This window comes from Juglans regia, chromosome 6 (assembly GCF_001411555.2).
Source record: "Juglans regia cultivar Chandler chromosome 6, Walnut 2.0, whole genome shotgun sequence".
In the NCBI taxonomy this organism is placed as follows: domain Eukaryota; kingdom Viridiplantae; phylum Streptophyta; class Magnoliopsida; order Fagales; family Juglandaceae; genus Juglans; species Juglans regia.
In genome coordinates, this window is record NC_049906.1 from 31149334 (window position 1) to 31165082 (window position 15749).

At 35.7% G+C, this 15749-nt stretch overlaps 3 protein-coding genes across 3 annotated transcripts; 1 reads left to right on the forward strand and 2 right to left on the reverse strand.

The window, feature by feature from the left end:
• Positions 1–7501: 7501 nt before the first annotated feature.
• LOC108983810 (glutathione S-transferase U7-like) lies at positions 7502–8599 on the forward strand. The gene is made up of 2 exons (XM_018955577.2): positions 7502–7991; positions 8126–8599. Exons 1-2 carry the CDS (start codon positions 7683–7685, stop codon positions 8480–8482), a joined length of 666 nt encoding a protein of 221 aa, XP_018811122.1. The 5' UTR covers positions 7502–7682; the 3' UTR covers positions 8483–8599.
• Positions 8600–9227: 628 nt separating this feature from the next.
• Positions 9228–11307, reverse strand: LOC108983809. Its single transcript, XM_018955576.2, has 4 exons — positions 10942–11307; positions 10527–10709; positions 10370–10429; positions 9228–9757 (listed from the first exon to the last, which is right to left on the reverse strand). The coding sequence occupies exons 1-4, from the start codon at positions 11224–11226 to the stop codon at positions 9470–9472; spliced, it is 816 nt and encodes a 271-aa protein (XP_018811121.1). The 5' UTR covers positions 11227–11307; the 3' UTR covers positions 9228–9469.
• A 1327-nt stretch (positions 11308–12634) lies between these two features.
• LOC108983808 (loganic acid O-methyltransferase-like) lies at positions 12635–15254 on the reverse strand. The gene is made up of 3 exons (XM_018955575.2): positions 15153–15254; positions 13738–14421; positions 12635–12991 (listed from the first exon to the last, which is right to left on the reverse strand). Exons 1-3 carry the CDS (start codon positions 15252–15254, stop codon positions 12635–12637), a joined length of 1143 nt encoding a protein of 380 aa, XP_018811120.2.
• Between the last annotated feature and the right edge of the window lie 495 nt (positions 15255–15749).

Below are 15749 nucleotides of genomic sequence, written 5' to 3' on the forward strand. Positions count from 1 at the left end.
TTGTAGCCATAAACTCTTATTACAAGATAAATGGATATTTCTATAACCATCAACTCTTCAATAATTGTTGGTATTTTTTAATAGGAAAATGTTGATTTTTTCCTTGAGTTTGACCACTCGTGCATTTTTATTTATTTTTAATGCTTAAGAAGTTGATTACTATTAAATTTGTGTATTTTTTTAAATGTTTAAATATATTTAAAAAGAATGTTTAAAAATAAAGAAAAGAAAAATAAAAAGTAAGATTGCACTAGGGGGCACCCCAACTATAAGAGTTGGACAGCATAGTAGATGGACCCTTTTTAATAAATAGTCACTTGTAACGTTTTTTGTTAATGTCTTATTATGGTGGATTTTGAAATCATTTAAGTTACGTTTGGATGTTGAAATGATCTAAAATAATTTATAAATAATAATAATAAAAATAGTAAATAGAAGTAAAAAATTAATAAATAATACTATAGTAATACTTCAGTTAAGAGCATCCCAATTGGATTCCATATATGGGATATATCCCTATAATTTGGGGATAAATTTAGGGTTTTGGTGAAAACTCCGCATTGGATTTCCTATTTAGCGGTTTAACTTTACGGGTTCTACAATCATTCCCCATCGCATTCCAGCTTCCCTTCCGTCCCGCATCTTCTTCTCTCTCGGTGTTGACCCCTTCCTCGAAACATCAACGATCGTAGCTCCTCTCCATCAGCAGATTTTGTAAGTTTTGATTTCGGTTTCTAAAAAATTCTGTGACTTTGATTTTGCAACACCAAATCAAAGCAGCCCCTTTCTCTGATTTTTGAAAAAAATTTCTCACTTCATACCTCTCTACTTATCTGTTTCTCTCTTCTCCTATTTCTTCCTCCCGAGGCCATGATCAAGGTAAGTATGCAATGGAGATAAACCAATTTGGTGCTCTGCATCGGCGATCTCTTCGTTGTTTGGCTGCAGAGAATATTTCTTTGCTTTCAGATTGGTTCAATTTTGCTGAATTTTGTCATTTTCCTTTAGTCATTCTCATTTTGGGCTTTGTATAGATGAAAATCGGTTCTCATTTTGTCCTTGCATTGCCATTGATTTGTCTGTATTTTGGTTGGCTGTATTGAGTGTTTAGTTGCTGAGAAAATTTTGATTTTCGTAAATTTTTTTTTTAAATTACTTTGTATAGATGTTTTTTCTTTCACTTTTTATGAGATGTGACTTTCGGACTTATTGAGGTTGTCGAAATTGTAAAAGAATGTGATATTTGAAAAGAAGATAATAAGACAAAAGAGTTAGTAGTTAAGATTGTAAATGGAAGTGAGAGAAAAAAAATAATAAAGAAAGAATAGATAAATATTATTTAATAGAATAGAGATATGAATGGAAAATGAGGTATAGAAGGTTTTTAACTTATCTTTTAAAATCCTACACGATGTACTTGATGAGGAAGTCTACACTTCCCCCTTCCCTCGACACCCCCATTTTTTCTTTCTCCTCTCTCTCTTTCTTTCTCTCAGGCTCTCACTATTCTCAGTCTCTCTCAAACGGCCGTGGCACATTGACTCTTCGATTCAAAAATCTCTCTCTCTCTCTCTCTCTCTCTCTAAGGTATTTCTAATTTTCCCTTTCATTTATATAGACATTTTTTTGAATTTTTTTTATTGTTTTTATTATTATTGCTACATGGATCTATAGATTTATCGTGGATGGATAGTTAGATTTTTTTTTTTATTTGTTGTTTTTTTTTCAATTTTTTGTGTTTCCTGGTTGTTTTCAACTTTTTTGCCGTGGGTGGGTGGCCGTGGGCAACGGGAGACGAACTAGGGAGCCAATCCACCCCCCAAAATGTGAACTAGCACCCCCACCTCGAGGATGCAGCACCCCTAGTTTTAAGAGTTTGGATCGACCGATCTTTTTTCATAGGATATAGAGAGATGTTTTATAGAAAAAATAAAAGTTGTAATGTGTAGATATTAATTTTTTAGAACATTTCCCTGTAAAAGAGAGGAATTTTTTTGTGGAGTTTTGAGCTCAAACACTTGTGCAAAGTTGGTTCAAGCTATATGAAAATCAGTTTGGCAGTTATATCCTGGAGAAGACAAGTCAAAAGAAGGTATGATGCACTGGTTCATTTGAGACTTTGTATACTACAGAGGGCTTGAATCTCTTTAAAAAAAGTGAGATTTTCGTACCTTGGTCCAAACTGGATTAAAATTGTATGCCTTATATTTGTTGTATTAAAATCTCCTCAAGTTTGTACTAACAAACTGAGAGGTCTCAATTAGGAAGAGAGATAGAAGCGCACATGCTTTCACTTACAACTTCTAAGTTTGAACAAGAAGTACATAAAGGTGTTTTTTTTAAACCTCATGTGCATACATGTTGTCAAGATAATAAAACTGAAACACTTTTTTATTTTTCTAAACTTGCATTTTACAATGAAAGGATTGACATTTAAATAGATACATGGAGCTAAGCTAAGTATGGAAACAAATAAATGTATGGAAATAATTGATATTTACAAATCAATGACTAATTCCTAAAATCATGGTGTTGATGTCTTTGCTAATTTTGTGCAAATTAGGATCCTGTCAACACTCCCTCTCAAGTTGGAGCATGGAGATTCGTAATGTTCAACTTGTGTGAAAAATAGTGAAAAAGTTCTCGTCCTAAGGTTTTAGTGAAGATGTCGGCAACTTGCTCATGGGAAGAAGTATGTAAGGTTGTAAGGAGACCGGATCAGATCTTATCTCGAATAATGTGACAGTCAATCTTAATATGTTTTGTGAGTTCATGGAATACAAGATTGTGAGCAATGTAAAGAGCAGATTGATTATCACAATGTAAGCTGAAAGGCTCAGAATGAGAAATGCCAAGATCAGTGAGCTGTTTTAGTCAGGTGAGCTTGTAAGTGGTGACGGCCATGGCGCGATATTCAGCTTCAGTAGAAGAGCGGGCCACTGTCGTCTATTTTTTCTTCGCCAGGAAATAGGACTCGTGCCTAGCTAGATGAAGTATCTTGTGGTGGAGCAAGGAGTATTGGGACAGCTGGCCCAATTCGAATCTGTGTAGGCAGTAATATGTAAACTGCTTGAGGAGGAGAAGAAAATGCCTTGCCCTGTACTGCCTTTGATGTAACGAAGAATACGAGTGGCTGCTTGCAGGCGAGGAACACGAGGGAAATGCATAAACTAACTGAGGATGTTCACTGTAAAGACAATGTTAGGATGAGTGATGATCAGGTAGATGAGGCGTCCAACGAGGCGTCAATAGGCACTAGGGACAGGAAGAAGGGTGCCATCTTTATTAGTGAGCTTCAAGTTTTGTTCCATGGGAAAGGGAGCAATCCAGGCACCAAGTTGTCCACTATCATTTAGAATGTCAAGAGCATATTTTCATTGATTAAGAAAGATGTCTTTTTGTGAATGAGCAACTTTGAGACCAATAAAATATTTGAGGGGACCGAGGTCTTTGGTTTTAAAGTGTGTGGAGAGAATTCCTTTGAAAAACTCAATCTGAGAGAGATCATTACTAGCAACCAGAATGTCATGAACATAGACAAGAACAATGGTGATACTCGTGGAAGTGACCAAGGTGAATAGAGAGTGATTCGCTTGAGATTGAGTAAAACCTGCATCAAGAAGCATAGTGGTTAGTTTAAAAAACCAATTGCGGGACACTTGTTTGAGGCCGTTGAGGGATTTGTGAAAACGACAGACGCGAGTCTCCTCCTTGTGACAATAACAAAGAGGTGGTATCATATAGACTTCCTCCTCAAGTACATCGTGTAAGAAGGCATTATTGACGTCATGTTGATGAATGATCCATTGTTGGGTAGCAGTGACAGCCAACAAATATCGAACAATAGTCATTTTGGCAAAGGGAGCAAAAGTCTCATGATAGTCTAGGCTTTCAACTTGATTATATAGCCTTTGGCTACCAGCCGAGCTTTATATCTTTCGATGGAACCATTTTCCCTAAGCTTAGTTTTAAATACCTATTTGCAACCGATGGATTTCTTACCAGGAGATAGTGACTCAAGTGTTCAAGTGGAATTGGCTTCAAGTGCACGAAGTTCAGTAGACATAGCTTTACGCCAATGGGAATGGCGAAGAGCATCAGAATAGCAAGAAGGTGCAACAGGAGTAGTAAGAGCATGTAAAAAATTAAGGTGAGAAGATGAAAAACGAGAGTAGGAAAGAAAAGCAGATAAAGGGTGAGCAGTACTTGAGGTCTGTGTAGCAGGTGAGGATGTCGTGGGTTCCGTGTGTAGGGTCGAGCATACATAATGAGATATGCTGGTCGAGTGGTTGTGTGACGGGGACGGAGAGAGGTGGGAAGAGAAGGGGGATCAGAGGTACTAATGGGAATAGTGCGAGTAGTGGATGGTAAGATAGGCTTAGGAACAGGGAGACGAAGAATGGGAAGAGATGTGTCTGGAAGATCAAGAATTTTTTGAAAGGAAAACTTATGTTCATAGAAAATGACATCGCGATAATAGAAAATGGCTTGAGTGTTGAGATTATAAAACTTGTATGCTTTATGAGTATTAGGGTAGCCAAGAAATATAGATTTAGAGGCACGAGGAGAAAATTTATCACAAGAAGCACGGAGGGTTTGGGCATAACAAAGGCACCCGAAGACACGAAGATGATCGTAGTTGGGCATGGTGTTAAAGGGTAGTTCAAAAGAAGATTATTTTGAAGAATGCAACAGTGAGTAGATATTCACCCCAAAATTTCAAAGATAAGTGAGCTTGAAAACGAAGGTTGCTAGCAATATTCAGTAGATGCCGGTATTTACGTTCCTCAATGCCATTTTGTTGTGGAGTTTCAATACAAGTACGTTCATGAATAATGTCATGATCATGAAGATAGGTTTGAAATTTATGAGAAAGAAATTTTCGTCCATTATTAGTTCAAATTATTTTAATTATAGTGTTGAATTTATTTTGGATGAGGGCAAAAAAATACATGAGATTTGTATAAACCTCAGATTTATAATGCATGAGATAGATCCAAGTAATGCATGAAAAATCATCAACAATAGTAAGAAAATAATGGGCACCACAAATTGAAGAAGTATCATAACAACCCCAAATATCACAAAATATCCAATTGAAAGCAAAATGATTTTTATTAGTAGTAGAAGAAAAATGCAGTCTTGTATGCTTAGAACGAGCACAAACATAACAATAAAAAATGACATAAGAATTATTAAAAAAATTGAGGAATAAGTAGGCGAGAATGATGACCTAGGCGTTAGTGTCATAAGTTTTTCTTAACAGTAGATTGCACTGAGATAGCCATAACGGTGTTGGGTCGATACACATAAAGCCCATTGTAGAACTCACCCGCTCCAATCAGCCTCATCGAGTGTGGGTCTTGGAAGGAAAAATTTGTAGAAGAAAAAGAAACAAAACAAGAGGTGTTAGTAGTAAGATGAGGGACATATAATAGATTAAAATGAAAGTGAGGGATAAAATAGACATTTTGAAAAGCTAGGGTAGGGGACAAGATACATGTGCCGACATCTCAATGGAGAAAGTGTGGCCATTGGGAAGTCAAACGGATTGTAGAGAATGTGGTTTTCTCAAATCGGCAGAAACTTCTTGGTCTTGGCACATGTGGGAGTTGGCACTGTTGTCTATGATCCAGTCATCGTGGCTATCAAAAGAGGAAGGGGAGGAAGTGACATTACTGACGAAGTTAGTAGAGGAAGGGGTCAAAGTGAGGAGGTCCAGCAATTTTTGGTAGAGATTCGGTGACATTCCTGGTACCGGTGACGAATCAAAGGAGATCGAAGCTTGATTGGCTACTGGTGCTGTAACGCCCCAATGGAAGGCCCAAACCACATGACCTATGCTCCAAAAGGAATAATCAATGATACAATTAGAGCCCCATTAGAACCTTATAAAGAGCAAGAACTTCTCATTCCCAAGCAATGTGGGATCCCATACACCACCTACTCATATCCATATCATATGGGGGTATCACAATCTACCACCCTTAAATTCCCGACGTCCTCGTCGGGCCTGTCCATTGTAGGTGGCACGGCTCAAGTCCCACATTTCTGATTGGGATTGGCTCTGATACCATTTGTAACGCCCCAATGGAAGGCCCAAACCACATGACCTATGCTCCAAAAGGACTAATCAATGATACAATTAGAGCCCTATTAGAACCTTATAAAGAGCAAGAACTTCTCTTTCCCAAGTAATGTGGGATTCCATACACCACCTACTCATATCCATATCATATGGGGGTATCACAGGTGCCACCCCAGACGGTGGTTTGCTGAGAAGTGAAAGGCGTTGAATGGGGCAAAGCTCTCGGCCAGGTGGGTATCCTATGAGCCATTATCAATGGTTATGAAGGTGGCCATTCTTGCCACATTCCGTGCATCGGAGGGAGCTTTTCAGGTGACCAGTAGAGCTGCCGAAGTGAGTTGCGAAGGCCAGGGAGTTTGCTGGTGTTGGCCCCATGTGGAGGAGACGTTGTTGCTCTCATTAAAACAGAATAGAAAAAACTTTGGTAATGGGGGGAAGGGTTCCATGGCTAGGATTTGGGAACTGAGTTGGGAAAAAGAGTCATTGAGGCCAAGCAAGAATTGAAAAGTCCGTTCATCCTCTGCTTGTTGTTGCAAATCTTTGAGATCATTGCTAGTTCGTAGATGGCTGAGTTCATCCCAGATTTGTTTAATCTGGTTGTAATACTCATGAATAGAATGTGTGTTTTGTTGTAGGGAGGAAAGCTCGCGCTTGAGGTGATAAAAACGAGCATTATTGCCGCGGCAGAATTGAGATTGGAGGTCGATCCCGACTTCGCGTGAATCTGTGTGATATTCAAGAGAGTTGGCTATATCAAACCATACTAGCAAATGTTCCTAAATATGATTTATACTCTAATTGATTATTTCCTTGTACAGAGTATAGTCCTCCAACAGCTATGTAATATCTTACGATATAAACACATTGTAATTAACGTCTATATATATATACAAGGAGAAGGCTCTCAACACTCTCACGGTGTTAGAGACATTTTTACAAACATCAAGTGCTCACTTTCTTCATTTTTAATGAAATTGTACCATTACAGTGGTTGGTTGTAAAAAAATTGTATGAAATAGCATTTCTTGAGCCACGATATAAATATAATCACCGCTTCTTCTATCGCAAGTCTAACAACCTCTAGTTTTTTAAAACTGGCCAATTTAGCAATCCAAAAAACAATTTAATTTGTTTGAAAGTTTAATCAGCAGCATGACCGTCTTTTCCTTGTGAATTATTCACTGCTCTCCTTAAAATATGATAGATGGCAAGTGCCAGACGTCAATAGATGTCGGTGAAGAATCACTATTAAGGAGTCAATGATGTTCTAAGGACTGATTTAAGGGCTGCAAATAGGACAGGTGGAAAGTTAAAGATTTTTTCTCAAATATATTTAAAACAGATAAATTTATGGAAATCATATATATCTTTCTCCTAAAGAAATTGAATTCATAGCAAACTAGTCATGGCACACTCAGTCTAACAAGTTACCAAGTCAGACTTGGAAATCATATATATCTTGCTCCTAAGTCAGACTTCTAACTTGCTCTCTAAGAAATACAGAACTTTCCAAGATACCATCTCTATAAGTTTCAAATAACTGCTTCTCTTCATGCAAAGATCGAGCTTGATTTGAGATTCTGGGGATTTGAGAATGGGAGAAGTACAAGTGATTGGTGCATCTCTAAGTCTTTTTTGCTGCAGAATTGAATGGGCTTTGAAGCTCAAGGGGATAGAATATGAGTATATTGAAGAAGATTTAAGAAACAAGAGTTCCATTCTTCTCCAGTACAATCCTGTGCATAAGAAGGTTCCTGTGCTTGTGCACAAGGGAAAACCAGTTGCTGAGTCCCTTGTCATCCTTGAGTACATTGATGAAACATGGAAACAGAACCCCATATTGCCTGCAGATCCTTATGAAAAATCTGTGGTGAGATTCTGGTCTAGGTTTGTTGATGAAAAGGTAAATAAAAAAGTTAAATGTCTCCCCTTCTGTTTTTCATTTTTCTGCCAGTTTCTTTTGCTTAAATAACAAAAGAAACAAACTTGAATCTTAAACATGCACTTTTGGAGTATTTTAATTTCTATAAAGTGCAGTGTGTTGTTGGAGCTTGGGCTGCTTGCTGTGCACAAGAACATGAGAAAGAGGAAGCTATAAAGTCTGCACAAGAATCATTAGGAATTCTGGATAAGCAGATTGAAAGTAAGAAATTCTTGGGAGGAGAAAAACTGGGTTTCCTAGACTTGGTGGTGGGTTCTTTACCTAACTGGCTGGAGTTCATAGAAGAATTAGGAGGTATAAAGTTGGTTGATCCAGAGAAGTTCCCATCACTCCATGCATGGGCACAGAATTTTTTTGAAATCCCAATCATCAAAGAGAGGATACCAATGGCAAAAGATCTAATTAACTACTGCAAAACTTATGGGCTAGAGCCTAACAAGAAGCAGGTCTAATCTCTGCAGAATACAAGTCTAATAATCAGAGATTGTTCACAGGAGTATCCTTTTCTCTGGACAAATAAATTGTAGCCAAAATGTGTACTTATATTTCTCTTATTTGATAATATGAATTACTAAATTATATTATAAATTTGATTATTCTGTCCATCATCTTTATTAGCTAGAAACAACCTCAACTTGAAACAAAAACAAAGAAACAAATGAGAATGTGGATCTCCAAACAGTGAGAGTCGACAATGATTTTCCCCTCCAAAAATTTGAAGAATGTGAGTCTAATACTAGCTTTTCATAAGGTACCAACAGAAACATGAGTGCCCATTTGGTAAATGATATTGATTGCAATGCAATGCATGCTGAATATTGAAATGTCTTATGGTTTGATGAGACTATTAGAAGAATTAGCAGCAATGGTTTTCATGGGACTCTAAATGTCCCGGCATTAAAAGAATTTACCGAGCTTTACAAATCATTTGAGATTAATCTACTTAACTTTCTCTAGGTATGTGACCTTTGCGCACTCCTACAGTTATAGAATTAATTGTAAAATTGCCGAAGCACTACCTAAAGCAATGATATCAATAGATTCCACACAACATCCAAAGGTCTCCTTACCTTACTCTGCTCAGGTGCTTGGCAAAAGCATCTATCCTTCTTTTACTATAATTCATACTGCCACATCAAGCAGATATGGGTTTTAACTCATTTGAGATTCATTTCAAATGGAGGGAAAGCAGTCCTGTGAAATGTAACAAGATGCTAGAACACCATTAACGCTTCATTGACAAAAATATATCACAATATCCTCGTAACAAATTCCTATTCGGGAATCGGGAGCTGGTTCCAAGATACAGGCTGGTTCCACCAAAACATTGTATAACATATTAACTATCATGGGGGGAGACAATAGAACCTTAATTGGAGTAATATTTACCAACTGTATGTACAGGGAGACTTTAGTGCACATATTCGAGTGTTAACAAATCAGGTAGTGACACGGCGACACCGACACCAAAATGCAGTCCCCCCACTCTTGCCTCGAGCCACTGCTATTTCTTCATCAACATAAAACCAGATAAAGAAAGGATCCTTGTTGCTTGGATCTCTGTCTTCTTTCTGGCCAAGGCTGATCTCTAAAGGCTTCAGTGGCCCAATTTTTATCCGAATACACTCAAAAATGAAAGCCAGTATTCTCTGCTTCCATGAAAATCTACCTTCAAAGGTTAAGCATCCAATTGGTCCAAGATATACCCCATTCTCGATTCTCTTTGCCTGACAAATCAAGAAAAGATTCTTTTGGTTTCTCAATATACAAACGCAAATCCCATAATTTTCTTTCTACTGGATGAGGATTATGCAAAGAGAAAAGCTCCAGCAAGTTCATCCTTGAAGTGATGCTTTAGTGAATAGAAATATCACAAATGGCATTATTAATAGTAGATGAAAATTTTTGAGTACGTGGATTGAGTCGAGTAAAGTGCTTCAGAACACTAAGATCTTGAGCAATGAAGGAAAACAGAAGAAATGTATCAAAATTGACAAACAAACTTAATCCCTCGGCAACTCAATGAAAGGAAGTAAGTTTCACCCAATAAGGTCCGAATAATATACTTCTATATTTACAACTTTGTTTCTCTTAAGATCCTTTGACACCTCTCAGTTCAATAAACTCAAGAGACTTAACTATTATGATCTGCAGAGCAGTATTACCCCCACTATTTTCTCCAGAAACACAATTATAAGTATTCCATATTCTAGTAGCCATTTGAAGTATTTGTAAACTGAACACAGAAGTATTTTAAACATATCCTGGGGGTTTTAATCTCTTCACTTCCCTTTTAAGCAAATATGGTAACATGACAAAGAAATGCACAAGACACTTACGGCTGCATCGAACCTCTGAATCGCTGTAAGAGGAAAATAACGACCCCGGTTCACTTGCTTCTACGATTTAGCACAAAAGCCCCAATAAGCATAAAATTTAAAGGAGGCCCAAAGCTTGAACATGATTATGCAAATCAAGGAACAGAATTATGCCAACCTCAGCGGTAAAAATAAGCATCCATGTTCTGCCAGGGGATTTTGATCCACCAAGCGTATCAAGAAAACCGGAGGGATCAATTTTTGCCTTTTCAATCACAGAAAGAGCAGACAAAACCTCCTCTTCCGAAACCTTTCTTGTCTTAGCAGCCCTTTTCAGCACTTCCACACTCTCCTCAACTTCCTAAAGCACGAGAACAGTTCACAAAAATTACCCAGAAGAAGACTATCAAATTCATCAACGCAGCAATACAGAAAGACCCATTTAAGCAAAAAGATTAATGAGGTCCAGTGGTGCAGAAGCTTTTGGTTTCCCTCAGTTCTCAGAAAACTAGAGACAAATAAACACGCAAAGCGAACTAATTTAAAAGCAAAGATGATCAAGAAGGGTCGAAGCAGCAAAGAAAAAAGCATACTTTATTGGGCTGTTCATCCTGGTCAAGAAGTGGGGTGGTGGCAGTACTTTGTTCCTTTTCATCGAGGGTTGCTCTGGTTTTTGATCTGGAAAATTTGAGAAGATATTGGTTTGTGGCTTTGAGGGAAAGGGAGCTTCTGGGCTTAGCATAAGGAGGTGTCTGAGAGAAAATGGATGGTCTGAGTGAAGTTTTAGATAATGATGAGTTTAAGACCACGAAACCGAAGGGAGAGGACGAGCAAGACAGCATCATATGCGAGAGCGAGAGTGCTGCTTGGGAACCCATTGCTGTTTGCTTACTGTGCTGTCATTTGAGAACCACTACCATTTTTGAATCTCTGGTGAATGCATCCATTCAATTCAGTGAGTGGATTGGATTACTACTTTTGGAGTTTTGCTTTTCATTTTTGGATTCAAAACTATTTTAGTTCCAATTATTTTTACCTTCGAGGTATATCATTCGTAGGAATTTATTATGCATGATTCTCAAACTTCCTATCTATAAATTTTTTTTTTTTTACAGAATGTGTAGGTAATTTTTATAAGATATAAAAATATTTTTTATAGAATATAAAATATAAAGTGATAAATAATAACTAATGATAATAATTTTTCATCGTAGATATCATACCTGTGTTACTCAATACTTTCCATCTTTTTTATAATAAAGAAAATTATAATTTGATAGACATATTAAACTACACAAACTTATAAATTTTTTTACTTAAAATTTGTGTTTAGACCAAATATTTTTTATCTAATAACCTTTCATTTCGCATTTCGCAAACATCACAAATTTACCTAAACAATTACAGTACATCCCCTTTATCTTAAAAAGGACAAACTTACCTATACACATTCTCAACAAAAAAAAATATCCCTATTAGATTACAAAAAGTTTAAAAGATAAAAAAAAGTGAAAAAACAAAAAGTAAAAGCAGATCAAAACACCAACCAAAATTAAAAGTTACTACAATAAAAATATATATCCTTAATAAAAAAATAAAAAATAAAAAGCAGAAAAGAAAATTTAAATACCCCTTCCCAAAATTCAAGATTAAAAGGTTAAAATGAAATAAAAGTACGAAAATTTTGGTTTTTTATAAATATTTTTTGGTTTTATAAGTTTTCATTAATTTTTTTTCTTTTGGTTATAGTTTACTTTTTCATTTTTATTTTTATTTTTATAGAGGTAGTTTACAATTTTTTATACTCTTGATGTGACATTTCAAATCGAAAATTTCCACATAGATCTAATATTCACAAGGGGATGATACAAATTTTAAAAACCAACCCAATTGTTGGCGATGCCAATTCAAGATCATATTAATATTCAATAGCATTGCCCTTGATAAATAAAAAATTATGAAATTTTCTTCATATAATAAAGTATCACTATTTTATAACACAAGTACCCCCTAATATTAGTAATATAAACTTTGAATATAAACCCAGGATGAATTCCCATGAACCAAACCCAAAAACTACATGATCAGAGAGCTCAAAAAACCCAAAATTGAAGGCAAAGAGAGAGAGAGAGAGAGAGAGAGAGAGAGAGAGAGAGGTAAGCCAAGCCAAGCCAACATTTATTACATAAGTAAAATGTCATTACTCACATGAAATTTTGATGGATTTATTGTTAGTTTAATGTTTTCCAAACAGAAAAATTAAAGAGGGAAAATGGACCATTCTTTTCACTCCATCGCTTGGCGTTTAAGAAGAGCAAAGAAAGTGTAGAGTGTATCCGAGATTGAGTCCATGAGGGAGAGGTCTTCTTCAAGTTTCTTTCTGAACAACTCCAAGAGCTCGTCTAGTATAATTACCACATCTCGGCCGAAATGAACCTCCATCATTCCATGCATTATGGCTCGCCAGTGAGATGAGATTACTTCACTCTTCGGACGGCCCCCAAGCTGTAAAACATTTGGTAAATCCTCTAATCTCTCTATTCTGAAATATCCATTTCGATCCACTGCAGCTTCCAATTCTTGTGGAGACATGAGATACATTGGTATGTTAAAGGAGTCCACTTTTTCCTCGCTAACTTTTCCCTACACAAAATTTAAAAAAACCCTCATATTTTTTTAATAAGAAATGCTCTAGCCAAAAGGAGATCGATTCAACAAACTAATATATTTTGATTTTGATGTGGTACATTATATTGGAAAGTTATTTTTATTATAAAATAAATTTAACGTATCATTTAAAATTATGTCAATTTATGAATCTATTTTTATGCGATATCGATTTCTTTGTAACTATAATACTTCTCATTTTTATTATACGATTTGAAGTAAAATGAAGACAATCCTATTCTAGTAAGATGTATATATGTTTCATGCAATATCCAAATGCGGCACTAATTTTCTACTAAATGATCATGCATATATCCAACCAAATTAAGCAAAACATATTGCTTCATGATCATGAATTGATATGATATGTTAAGTATATTTAACGTACTATATCAAGTCATGATGTCAGTTAGTATGTTTACTTTTGTGAGATCTCTTTGTAACTAAAACATTTCTTTTTATTTAACTGTTTGACATAAGAAGTCAAGTTGCACCATATCAATTACTAGTCTAATTAGCGAAATAACAAAATACCGAATGAAAAGTAGTATTGCTCTAATTTATTTATTATAGAAATAAGAGCTTCGTATTTATTTGTTTGGCCTTTGATCTTATGCTTTCATCCAACAAGAAGCTGTATTTGAAAAGTGCAATAAAGACTTGAGAACATGATCAGATGATCATCATGTACGTATATGTTTAATTTGTACTTACGTACGTACCTTCTTGGCCATATCCATCAGGCAAGACCCCATGAGTTCAAACGTAATATTTTGTGGATTTTGAGAATGGGGCATTCCGTTGGGGCGGCCAGCAATAACAAGTGCAATCAATCCTCCAAACACCACCTCTTGAGCCCTAGCATGCAAAAAGCACTCCATATCTTCTGAATATTGAACTTCATAAGCCTCAACAACCACATCTTTTGAATTTGAGTAGTGGATTTTCCCTTTATTCCAAGCAGCTGAACTTTTGTCGATGATCGGTTTAGGTACTTGGGAAAGCCAATTGATGGCATAGGAAGAGTGAACAAAGTGAAGAGATGCAGATGGAAATAAGCGACAGTAAAAAGAACCTGCAACACCTGCAGCAAAATACTGCCTATCCGGTGGGAGGGAGGTGAAGAGTGTATTGAAATCATTGGAGCTGTGATCATTGAAGAAGACTTGGAATTCAGGACATACATGATGATCAAGATCATGGAGTACTCCTCCTTGGTATTGATCATATTGCCACTTAGACTGCACTGCGTTAATTATACTTTCAACTGCGAAAAATGTATTAGGCCCAACAGAACAACCTAAATCTGCAATTCTGAAGATGTTTGAAGAAACAATGCTCTTGACATCAAGCTTTTCTCCAACTGCCTCAATAATTACCTTTTTTGCAGCATCAACGCCTCCTCTCTGAAGCACAGAAAGTTTAGTTATTCATTATCTTCATTAATTAGTAGTCTTCGGTTGTTTCTGAAACATGTCGTGATCAGTTTAAGTATTCTTCAAAGTGATCGGTTATATATCAGGTACCACTTGAAGAATTAACTATGTTGGGTTGCCTGTTATTCTTTTTTTCACCTAAATAAGTTTGGCATACTCTCTCTCTCTCTCTCTCTCTCTCTCTCTCTCTATATATATATATATATGTATATATATATCAAGAGAAACACCCTTTTCCAAAATTGCAATGGATTAGTGACTTCTTGATCCACCATAAATAGTACTCGAGGACGATTAATACATGAACTAGTTACAAGCTGGTTTGACTACATGCATGCATCTTTTTGCAAGTTATATATAAATATATATATATATATATATATATATGAGAGTTGCTACAAATACAAAGAGATTACAAAAAAGTAAACCCATAAACTGATATGATTTTATGGGATCCATTAGATCTACTTTACAATAAAATTAATTTTATAATATGATGTATCACATTAACTCACATCAATTTGTGAGTTTACTTTTGTATAATCTCTATGTCTCAAGTATTTCACACACACACACATATATATATATAGTTCTTGAATCTTATGTCTTAGGTTATCCCTAACCTGGAAATCTTGGAGAACAGCAGAGAGTTGGAAACGTAAGACAAGTTAATATATAACATGATGCAGAAGAAGATTTACCTGGTATGAGGAGTTGTTTGCATAGCTGTCCATACCATCCCCTCCTTTCATTGGATATGCTTCTGTCCTCCACCTTTCTTCCCTTTGCTGCTCTTCTCCCATCTCTCTGGTCAACTGAACTTGACGATCTCAATTAATGGTGTTGGCCGCATGGCAAGATATATATATATATATATATATATATATATATATGTATCTATATATTAATAGTGATGATTAATTGAATTAGAAGAGTTAAATAAATAAATAACTAGGACAAAATTGATAAACTTTCATCATGTGCTGTAATTAATTAAGGTCCTTTGATAAAGTAATTAAGGGTATGATTGGAGTTGCAGTATAGTCTTAAAAAGTGCTTAAATAGCTTAAAAAGTTCTTTAATGAAAAAATTAGATTGTTTGGATGTTATATATTAAAGCGCTTTTAATCTCAAATAAGGTAAAAAGTAAATCTCAAACATATTTTTCCAGATAATGCGAAACGTAATTTGAATTTTAAAAAAAATTGTCAATGGACGAAAATATTCATACAATTTTAAGATAATTATAAATTTTAAACTTTCAAGAACATGATCATAATCTTTTAAAATTTAAATAA